This window comes from Triturus cristatus, chromosome 3_1 (genome assembly GCF_964204655.1).
Source record: "Triturus cristatus chromosome 3_1, aTriCri1.1, whole genome shotgun sequence".
Classification (NCBI taxonomy): domain Eukaryota; kingdom Metazoa; phylum Chordata; class Amphibia; order Caudata; family Salamandridae; genus Triturus; species Triturus cristatus.
Genome location: NC_140583.1, coordinates 972045024 through 972057119, shown reverse-complemented (window position 1 = coordinate 972057119; position 12096 = coordinate 972045024). Strand labels below are relative to the sequence as shown.

The 12096-nt window shown below is 41.8% G+C and overlaps 1 protein-coding gene across 1 annotated transcript in view; it reads left to right on the top strand.

Moving 5' to 3' along the window:
* Nucleotides 1-12096, top strand: part of RBM7 (RNA binding motif protein 7) — a 79857-nt gene that overhangs the window by 18272 nt on the left and 49489 nt on the right. The window contains exon 2 of the mRNA XM_085645625.1: nt 8616-8778. Within this exon, the coding sequence (XP_085501751.1) occupies nt 8616-8778 (163 nt within the window). The remainder of the gene's footprint in view (nt 1-8615; nt 8779-12096) is intronic.

The window sequence follows — 12096 nt, the reverse complement described above, 5'->3', positions numbered from 1 at the left end:
GGCTCATCGTGGGCTGGGAACAATTCGGCTTTTTAAAAAACAACCACATTTTAAAATGGTAGACATTTTTGCTAAGCTGCAGGGCTTTCAGTCACTCATAGTTGTTCGAACTATATACAAGAACAAAATTGTAGTAAAGACATCTGTCACTTAAACTATTTGCATAGCATTTTAAAAGAAGTTTAACATTTTTAAACAGTTTTTGTGGGTTTCTTTTGTTGGTTTTTTAGTTTTTTGCGTACAACGCCTGCAAATACGATAGAATTTAAGTATGTTGTCCAGTCGTATGAGGAGTGGTTGTTATGTTCCATATAGGCACCCCCAATATAGGCTCAGGTAGCATCCTACCCTTTCACCTATATTCTCCCCTAGCCATGCGATCACGGTTCTGTGGACTCGCCTTTTTCCTAGTTACGGTACTGCTAATAAGACGTGGGGTTTTCCCTGAAAACTAGCCTCATTTATAATGCATGGGGATTCTTGGAAACTCAGCAGGACTACCATCTGCTGCAAAATAACTATGTAAAAAGGTAATTCCTTCAGTCATTCTAAGACCGACCTGACACAGCAAGGTAGAACCCCTGAGGGTACCACTTTGCTTATATAAACACCATATCTTGCCGAGGTAGGCAGAGGAGAAGAAGGACTTCCATACTGACACTGGATGCTGAGGTTCCTGCATTCAGACCCTCAAGCTCTCAGTGGTCTGACATCCCTTGCTGGGTGTCCCTCTCGAGACCAAGTCGGGGTCCCACGGTCTCTCCCTTCAGGTAATGGGGTTGACTTTATCCTAGAGGGATTCTTGGCTATGCACCCACATACATGCTAGGCACACTTGGGTACATCTAGTTAGGGTTGCATTGTAGGAGTACGCATTTTCACTGTCATGTATTTTGTATACCTGCCTGTATTCATTGTTTTAGCACTATGGTAGAAGTCTACCATCATTTTACTCTGTTGGTGCTTGTAATCATGTATATCTGTTTCTATCTTATGGTTGTTTCAGCACACCTATTTCACACTAGAATGACGCTAGTTCAATAAATGCTTATTGAAAAACGCCCCCACCGTTTATTCTGTGTATCTCTCTGAGACAAAGTGAGCACAAGTGACTGAGCGAAAAGTAATGCACTGTTTCCACGATCCCTGATGGGACAGAGTTGTCATGTTGGATAGTTGCCAAGAACTAGTCTCTCCTTGGTAAGAGGGATTTCTAGTGGCATTGTGAGCTAGCTGGTATACAGGCAAACGTACCAGGTAGGGCTGTCTAGAATCAGTCTGGACACCGGTCCTACAGTCTGTTGTCTAAACGCGCAGATCCTATATAGGTTTATAGGAACAACACAATACCCTTCCTGAAACCATAAAGTAGTACTGTAATCTGGTAGCCAAAGGGTTTGTTCTGCAGGGGCTTGGGCCAACTTGTCCCATGGACAAAAAAAACACATAAAAACATGCTGTCTTTGACCCCAAACAATATGTCATGGGTGTCTGGGTTATATGAATAGCCACACCCCTGATGGCTTAAAGTAAAGTTATGAAAAAAGCACTGTCTGTTTCATTGTGCTTTGTACTTTTTTTCTAACTATATTTTTACTTGTGTTGCACAGCCACCCTGCTATACAACATGGTTAAAAGACATTCACAAAGTCAAAAGCTTTCGCCTTGGCGCGACCTATTGACTTTGTCAATGCTTGTTGTCGTGACAGGACTGCTTCTAGCTTAGTTGGGCTAGCGTCCACAGACTATTCTATCACCATGGCTGGATCAAAATCGGCTACGGTGGTTTCTGCAGATAGTGCTCCCTTCATTTGGCGAAAAGCTTCTTCTTGACTCTCTCCCAAAGGTGTGGAATTTAATGAAATATCTACTTGTCCAGTGGCAAGTTGCTTTATAAATCTACTTGTCCTGTAACAAAATCAACTTGTCCCGTTTGTGCCATGTAATGCGGTGACAAATTATGACAACAATCTTATTATATAAGAGTTCTGATATAGCCTCACTGATTATGCCAGGGCTCATATCATAGTAGGGTTTGAATACCAGCAATTCTCATATGGTGCCGTGTTTCTGCAGATCTACATACTGGTGCTGAAGGTAGTGGTAAGCAATAGTTCCACGGTTGGAATGCTTTTTTGAGTCTGTGCAAACCTACTAGCTCACGTGTTTTAAGGGTTTTCACCAACTCTTCTCTTTTCCCTTACTAGGAAAGGTTGGAAATGTACTCCGGACAATGGCAGACCTAAAACTTCTTCCAAGGTTGGGAAAAAAGTGGTTGGAGAGAAAGTGAATTTTCAAACACTCCTATATTTGGATGAGCAAATCTGCACATGTACATTTTCTCATGCTAAAATGCAGTCCACATATATTTTCTAGGAGTAAAATTTCTTGGCCTACTTCTGTAAATCCTTGTGACTTCATGAAAGCAGTATATCTGCACTTAACGCAAGGACATACACCATCGGGGCACTTTTGAGACTTTCTTTAATAATTGGGCCCCTAATTAGGTCTGGCGTTAACAATGACCTTTTTGTGTTTTATTAAAATTCTGTTTCTCTCTCGGTTTACCGTCTGGCTTCACTTTGAGTAACAGCCTTCTGCTCTTTCACAAGGAGCATATCGGCACACAAAGTAGCTTTGTTCTGTGCCAGGAACTACTGTGGCTATGTGTGCTTTTTGAGACCTGAAACAATTTTTGCTTTTGCCAATGTTTGTTATAATGGTGAGGGCCCAGAAGCTCCCACGCCAATGAGGCTTTACAAAAACCATCCCAAAACAAGTCACGCACTGACAAAACCAAAAAGCTGACCACCAATTTGAGACCTATGGATTTGCTAATGCTTTTTTCTTTCTTTTAATCTTATTGAAACTGGTTACACTTATTTTCCATTATGAATATATTTGGGAATACTAACATACATCAACACATTTTACTGAATGGTTAGCTACATATTTTTTCCTGCTTGAGGTTTTTTGTTAACATTTCATTTGAAAGCAAAGAATCATCCATCTTGTTTTTAAGCTTCTGCAAATATTTGTATCTTATCAGAGAGCATTATGGGAGCATTATACATAGCCTCATATTGCTAAACTTTGAAAATGGGTGTACACATTTTTATACTGGAACCAGTGAGCAGTGCAGCCCCAGCTAACAACATTTACTTAAAACACTCACCCTTATGATAAAGGCTTTGAATTAATAAACCATAAATACAAGTCAGAACAGCATTAACTCATGGACACAAATATTACTATAACTGCAGACACTGCCCTTCTCTGATTCATAATGTGTTACTGTAAACTGGCAGCAAACAGGTTTGTCCTGTAGGGGTTGGGCCTACTTGTCTCAAGGACAAAATGCACATGACGACTTGTTGCCTTTGACCCCAAACATTATGTACTGGGCGTCGGGCTATAGGAATTCCACATCCCTGCTCTTCCCCAGACCCATGGGCTTGCAGACTTGAGCTGGTCCTTCAAAGGGTCATAGTGATTTCTGATGAGTCGTCCACAGTAGTTAACCGCCCTGAGTAAACTGCACACTTCAGTGACCATGATGGGGGGGCACATTGTTTTGATGTCTTGCATCTTGGTGGGCTCAGGGGCTACCCTCTCTGCAGAGAAGTGGTACCCAAAGAACTTGATGGAATTTCTCAGAAACTGATATGTTTTCCTGTTTAGGGTCAGTCCATTCTCTTATAACCTCTTTTAGCACCATTGACACTCACTGGTAGTGCTCTTCTAGATTTGTGATCTGGTTCAGGATGTCATCGCTCCCGTTGAGTACTCTTGGCAATCCAGGTAGATTTTCTCGCACAACATTATGTAAGACTTCGGCGGTGCTGTTGATATCAAAGTTGAGGTGTTTGTATCAACGTAAGCCTACATGCTTCGAGAAGGTGGTAATGTACCTTGACTCGAGTAGGAATGATTTGATGGTAGCCTGATTTTAATTTGTTCTTTGAGAATCAACGGGCTCTGTGGAGTTCACATCCACTGCCAGGTGAAGTGCCATTCTCTTTTGATAGCAACATTTGTTAGCCACATGTTGTCAGAAATGGACACCTTCACTGGTCATTTCGGTTTTCTCATCACCATAATAGGTGGTACCTAGATGGTGGGCCCTCTTCTACTTCAAACAATGTCTGCTTCTTCCAGCATAATTTTTAACTCTCCCACCTTCGTTGAAAGGACTGCACTCACCGGTGGCACAAGGCTGTTGGCTGGAGTGTGAGGTCGATTTGAAGTTGCACCTGCTTACCTATTTAGGCATCCAATTCCTTAAAGCTATGAGAAGCCTTTTAGTAGTCTGTCTATTTAGACATGGTTAACCTGAAATGTAGATTGCACTTGGTGCAACTCTTAGGCCGTTTGGTAGCTCAGCAACATTCCTTGTTCGTTGAGTCACAGATATTTTTCTTTTCACTGTCTTACCCTGGTGCGCCTAGGTTGTTGTGAACGCTCCAGCGAGTGGCCTATGTTTGGCGTGCCTGTACGCACACACTCATATCTGGGCAGTTTTGAACTGAGGTGGGTGTCTCAGCCCCTCAAAATGTCACAGGGCCATTGCGTTCACTGACGCCCCTGTATCAATGACTACTGTGCCGCACTAGGGGGCTGACCTCTGGATGAGCTGCGAGCCTGCTGTGCATTTGAGGTGGAGGCTTTCTTCCCCTTCATCATCATCATCCATGTTTTGGACTTCCTGGTCTAGGTCGGTAGATGCCAGTGCCCTTATAGTTGCCTTGGTATTAGCAAAATGATTTGCTTTCCCACATGCCACCCACTTCTTTCCCATTGCCGGGCAATCTCCGTAATGTGGCTCATGCTGCTGCTACAGCAAAATAAGGGGGACCCCCTCTAAAAGATAATTTGAGGTCAGGGAGAAGAGGGAAAAACAATAGAACAATATGAAGAAACTCCCTTGTGACCTATATTTCTTTCACAGATCAAAGACTAAATTCAACATGGGCTAACCAACTATATCATAACAACAATGTACTTCAAAAAAAGACTTTTACAATTTTAACATTTTGTCATTGTTTATTAGACTTCACTTTTGTATTTTACAAAAAAGTTTTTTTTGCTTTTCTCCTTTTTTTAATGTAAAAATATTATTTTCAACATGTACATACAAATAAACACAATTCTGATATACAGTTTAAATGCAATAGTCTACCATAATTAACCCCTGAGTGAAAGATCATAAAAAGAATTTATGCATACTGAAACCCAAACATCCACTCTCATACAAATTCACACAACATTCCAAATGCAACCATCTGGAAAGTGGGAGACAAAAGACTGCACCGTCTCCACGACCAATTAGAATGGGTGCGTTCAGCAGAATCTGAACAATATTGGTCGACGCGCGTCTCGGTGGTAAAAAAGATGGTAACACCACCTTCCTTAGGACCTTAACCAGATGCCAGAACACAAAAACAACCAGGGGATACTTGTACTCTCAATATAAAAGTGTAATCAGCAGAGGAAGACATTGCCTATTAAACTCAGCGTTTGCAGTATTTAATAGCAGATGATTCACGATCTAAATGACCTCGCATATGTTAAGCAATAGATTCAATATGCATTTATGGTACGTTTCTGCAGTGGTAGGTCTCCTAATAACATAGGTGCATCTGTTGTCCTACCATACATTGTGAGAACAAGATCGGTTTGCTTCCAATGTGCATGAGCAGTGTTTTGAAAGCAGACAGTTTCTTTTTTCTTTACCTGCAATCTGTTAGTTAACAGACACCAGGAAAAATATAAAATTCTTTGAAACGCATACTAGACATTCGCCTATTGGACTAGATCTTGAATGCATTTCTACCAAACTAAGTCCACCATTTCGTAAACATTCTTTTTAGTGGATTTGAGTCACAAACACAGAAAAATCTCATAGGAATCCCCATTTTATTTGCAACAAAACCTTTGAAGTGTTTGACTAACCAGCATAAAAGTTGGCAAGTGCTGCAGAACATTACTTTCTCCAAGATTGGTCAGAGGCAAAGTTATTAATAGCATTAGAATGTGATTTCCAGTGAGTCGAGGTGGCAACCTTAATTACAGATGTGCCCCGCAGTGTGTATTTCTTATGTATACTTGGGTGTTTCAGGGTGAAAGAGGCATTTCAGGGGATAGGGTTCAAGTATGACAGATAGTTGTTTTTTGGCGGTTGCAAATGGGTTGTTTGTGTGTTCAGGGAGGTGGGTCGAGGAAGTTCCTGTGAGGATGGAAGAGTCACAATGCATCAGGGTTTTTCTATCTCTGCACCCAGGATATGGGCCAATTAAACACTGCTCCAATTTAGGAAACAGTTGCAAATGCACTTCTTTAAAGAGCACTACATTATGTACGCTTCTGCCCTGGGAATCCAGCTATCTCTTCTGTCTCTCACCTCAGATTGCCACTGACTCATGGTGCCAACATTTTACAACAACAAAGTGGGAGAGTTTGAAAGAAGATCTGGGTAATGTGATTCCCCATTAATTTCTTTTGAACCAGGGCAATTTCAGGCAGGAGAACGCAAAAAAGATGCTATCTTTTGCTTAAAAATTATCTGCAGTCTCCTGGCTGAATTAGGCCTGTTGGCATGTATATTGATCCTTTAATGTGCTCCACTGCCTTTTGGTTAGGTTTGCACTATATAAATACTACATAGTATACATACACACTTTCTTAGCTCGGGATCAATTCTGGAAAAGTTCCTCATTTATTGCATTCCATATTTTTTTGTTCATAAAAATTGAAGTGACTCTAGAAGAGGGAGACATGTCCTTTTTGCATACCTATGCATAGTACTTCATGCCAGTCAACTTTTTCGGGTTAAATTGGTGGCCTGTGCACACATCACAACTCTGGTCAGTGATCAACTACATGGCCCTCGTTCTGGTCAGTACCTGCTTTTTAATGCCACCTTGCCACCCACCACGTCTCCTGTGCTGAGTTTTAGTTTGTGTGATTTGAAGGCAGGTATATTAAAGGCAGCACGATCTTTTTGATTGTCCGCCCTTCTCCCACCTTTTTCTAATGAAGAGTAAATACGGTATCCCAATCAGTTGAGAACCTCAATGAGCTTTCTCAAACTGTTCTGCCACCAAATGGAAATCCTTTCAAAAGGAGTTTGGCCCACCATACCGAGCACCTGTGCCAGTCCTTGGCATTCAAGGCACAAGAACGGTTATCGTGCCTCCTCTTCCTGGTTGTAGAGACCATCGTTTTGTATCCATGATCATGTAAAATGACACTGTGTCCGATTCTAAAAAGTAGGCCACCCACGTGGATTCCTTGGTAGTTCCCTGAGCCCACTCACTGCCTTACAGGAAGTCCCTCTGCAGCTGGTGAGCACCACCAAAGCTGTTTATCCCCATCTTAACTTTGCAACGGGGCGCTAGAGAGCTTATGGCAAGATGGCCACACAGTCGTGCAGCTCTGCTGGCCGTGAGTTAAGTAGCCATCGAATATCCTGCAATCCGGCTGCCAATAAAAGAAAAAACAAGAATCGGTGGGTGCAGCATCGTGCTCTACAGGTGATGTGTGTAATGATCAGCAGCGCAGAGACTCTCAAAACTCTGATGCAGTAGGCCAAGGCACCGGACCACAACTGACAAGATGGCGGCTGTGGTTTCTCGCTGCAGGACTCCAGCACGTGAGCGGTGATGGGGATCTGTACTCTGGGGACGGCACTGCCTGTGGCCGGTAAAAACTGCGGGCTCCCACTTTCGGCTCTGGGTGTTTGTAGGAGGAGGCTCAGCTGACCCTGGCAGGAGATGGCTCAAAGGGAAAGAGACTCAGCGGAGGCCCGATGCAGGAGACATAAAGGCTGCATGCAAAAAATACTTACTGTTCAAGAAAAGGCTACAAAAAGCAGAGATTGCCTACGCTATGCTGTATCCAGCAAGACTAAGGATTGACCATCAAGGCAAAACGAAGGTTTTCCAAACACACCAAGCAGCGATGGATTAAATTAATAAACTTAGTCCAAGGTGCGGAATGACTGACATGGATTTTTCTGCACTTAGCATGGAGCTGTGGCCCGGTCCACAAGTTATGGCTACAGGTGGTGCAAGACCGCCGTTCCACGACAAGTGAGTTAATGGACTGCATTTTTCAGATGTGCCTACTGGGTCTGGTTAAGAGACATTGAAGCCTCAAGGGCACAAACTTGCAGTTGTGGCACTTTTCTCAGCCAAGAGAAGGGTGGACATGTACTGGGACAACGCTCCGCACCCAAACATAAATTATGGATGTTGGATATGGTATATTGTAGAGACCCCCTGGAGACACATGCAGAGCAACTGCTAGATGTCCTCTCACCTTAGAGACCTATGGGCCCCTCTTAACAGCTCACTTACTACAACACCTTGATGTGCTCACCAGTGACCTGTAAATTGTAATGCCTAGGTGATGTTATGTACTGTGAGTGCGGGATAGAATATTTATGTAACATGAATATATTGTGTGTAACGGATATAAAAATGCTTATGGCATGTTAATTCTTTACTGTTTTTTGAAAAAGTTGAACTCTTATTTAAAAAAAAAAAAAATGACTGCTTCCTTTTAATTTTTTCATAGTCTCTCTTTTTTCTTTTTTTTTTTTTTTTTTTTTGCAGGCTGGTCCAGTAATAAGAGTTAAAATACCCAAGGATAAAGACGGCAAAACAAAGAATTTTGCATTTGTGAACTTTAAACATGAAGAGTCTGTTCCTTATGCAATGAACCTGCTCCTTGGTTCCAAGCTTTTTGGAAGAACGCTCAAAATTCAATTTAGATCAGGTATAAATTGCTAAACATAAGCATGCGGTTAGCAAAGGAACCTTGGTATAAATGGTGTGCACTTTCAACATCTGATGCCCTTTGTTCACGCTTTTTTTTCAGAATTCTCATCTTTGGCTGTGTTTTGCATATTTTGTGGTTATCCTATAAATGGTTTACCCTTTTCTTGTTTTTGTGGTGTTGCTGCATTTGCCACTTATTCCATCATTTGTTGAATAAGTTGCAGATTTGAACAAAATAAATTGCTTCGAGCTCAAATGGATCAAACTTGACCAAAAAAGCATTGACAAATGTTGCAGTGTTGTGAAAGTCCCTTCGCAAAGGTTGACTGGTTTATCTTTCAGAAGCTTATTGCTGTATTTTGGTGTTAAAGTAGTACTAATGAGGTGAAACCATTGCTAAGGCAATGCAACATGGGTAAAAATGACAAAATAATGAAGTAATGCTACCACAAAATATGCCTTAATATGATACGCAAGTTCTTGTTTTTGCTGCATAATTAAGTCTGAATTGGGGGTGGGGGGCGGCCAGAGTTCTGTATCATGGTGGGAAGTGGCTGGACTTTGGTAGTGAACGGCAAATTGAGGCTTTGGACGTCTTAGTTGGAGGCCATTTAAGATGAGAGAATACTGAGAGAGCAAACCAAGGAGTTGGGCAAAGGCTTTGAGGCATCTAAACTTTTTCTGGCTGGATGATTTGGCAGGGATCATAGACCAATATTCAGACGTAATCTTGAAGCACCTTGTATATAATGCATAATGTCTTTATATCCTGCTGTTTTGTTATCAGAAGGCAATGTAGGCCTTTCAAGATAGGAGAGATTTGTTATGAAGCCCCGAGTATAAGCCAAGTAATATGGGCCTGCGCTGTTTGGAGTATGACAGTATTCTTTTTCATTTAGGCAATTGTAAGCGAAAGGCATTAAATGCATAAAAAGAACCGGCAACACCTCAGTCAGCTGTATTACAATTTTGTGTTTAAGTTGACCTAAAGGAAAGACACACTGTAATGGCAGAAAATTATCTTGGTGGTTGTAGTTCGTTCAGGGGGAGGTGGAGAGGGGTTGGGGAGGGCCAGGCTGGATGGGGGGGGGACGCAAACGAGAAGTCATGCATACAATTTGCCACCTTTTTAAAGTTGATGTCACCCTGTTTACCCCCAACCTAACTTAAATTATTTGTTAGGAAACACTTGAGCAAGAAGGTAATGGTAAATTTCAAGGCCCATACTTGAATAACATCTAGGTTGAAGGTCTTCTGGGCTTCCTCAGTATGGTAGCTCTGAGGCCTAGCCGTTAGTGTTAATATAGGTATGGATTAGTGTGAGCTGTGCAGGGCGACCAGGTATTGGCCTCATGTTGGAAGGTGTTGAGTGGCACATGTGAGAACCAAGTGATCTTGTCTTGAAGATCTAGTGGGCGAAGATTTGTGGAGCTCTGAGCAGCATGGTGAATGTTTGAGCGAGGACTAGATTGTCCATTCACCTTAAGCTGTGTATGGGAGCATATCGCAGAGATCTACCTTAATTTCTGGTGTCTTAAATTTGTGAATATCCCCTTACGGATAGATCCCCTACTCATGTGTTTTAGTCTGTTTTGGGACCTCAACCAAGTTACTCATGTAAGTTACAGTTTTAAAAGAACTATTGGGAACTTGTATATGGTGTTTGAGAAAGTCAATAGATAAGTGAACATTAGTTCCAAGAATTTTTTTTATTTTTACCTATTCAATAAATTGACCAAACTACTTATTTGACACTATCTATTAATGTCCACAGCAGCCTTTGAAGTAATACTGTGTCCTTGTTTTAATGCGTCCGGTGGCCCGGTAAAAGGCTTCATTACTGGGATTAACAAGAGCTTGATATGATGGTCTAAGTGGACTCTTGGCTTTTTGGTTTCACTTTATCACAATGTCTACGTTTGGTAATATACATACTGAAAGGAAGTGGGCAGACAGTAGAGGTCATTGGGTTCCTTCAGATCTTTGATCCCTCTTCAGTTTTAACAAGCATTCTCAACAACAAGAGGTCTCATATATGTGACCTATTGGGTTTGCCAATGGTTTTTAGTCACCCTGACCTCATTTATGCTATATGTTTTCCATACAACGATTTTGGATGGGATTCATTTTCAAGCGAATTAGTTATTCTGTAAGACTGACCTGTTTATGGCGCAAGTGCACTTTTCATACATAGTTTTAAAACATGTCCTGTTCTCGGATTAATTACAGACGTGTTTTTTATTCACTGAATACTGGGTAACGGACAGTTGTTTTTTAAGAATGCCAAAAGATAAAAACATCACAGTTGCATAGTTAAACATTTTAAAATCATAAGCCTTCATTCATTCTTTGTGACATTGCAACTACACTTACAATAGGGTATGTAGCCCAAAAAACAAAATACACCAGCCTTCAAACAAGACTATTAACATAGACAACTGCTGAGACTACAAAACCAGCAAAGATAAAAATAATCTGAAAAAACAGCCAAGTGGATGGCCTAGAGGAGGGTAGCAGAGCACATTCTGCCCATAACTATGCGTTTGTCTATGGAAGTAAAGAATGAGTGGGCATACTGCATTATGAAAGTGAATGTGGTGAAAATAAGGAAAAGAAAGTAGTTCTGCAAAAGCCAAACCGCATGTATGCTGTGGTGATCATATATGTATGTGTATTTGTGTGGATGTTTCCTGAAAATGCACCTGTCTAAGTATACAGAACTTGCGAGTTGGTTTTGTCTGGACATGCTCAGATGTAAATGTGCCTGTATGTGTACGTCCGCTTGTGCATTGGAGTATGTACAAGCCATTCCTTTGAGAGTGTTGAGAGAGAGACTGACTGTGCAATGCTTGGCAGAGATGGGCTTCGTTGATGAGGGCCCTCCCCTAGATACCTTAATAGTTCCTTTTTTAGGTCTCACCTAGGCAGCGCTTGCGCTGTCTCTGCGAGGCAATGCTGTATTCAGGATATGGGCTTTAAAAGCTCTGCCCATTTTCAATGACTGCCCCTGTTGCATGTGTTGTTACTCAGAGCTTATGACCTCTACTTCTTTCTTTTAGATGGAGCACTGCAGACCAGTGCTCGTGGTTTACAGAGCTCTGTTGTAAAAAGGGCTGTAAATCTTGCTCTTATCTTGCCACATTAGCTTTGCATTTAAAGGACCGAGGTCTGTTTTGGCTGCAGCTGCCTCCTCCTCCCTCCTGCTTTTGAAACGCAACGCCCTGCCTCTGGGTCCCTGCCTTCCTATCCTATGGCTGCTGCCGCCTCCCTTTCAGAGCTTAACAAGCATTTACAATGCAGTAGGTCTCACATTTCC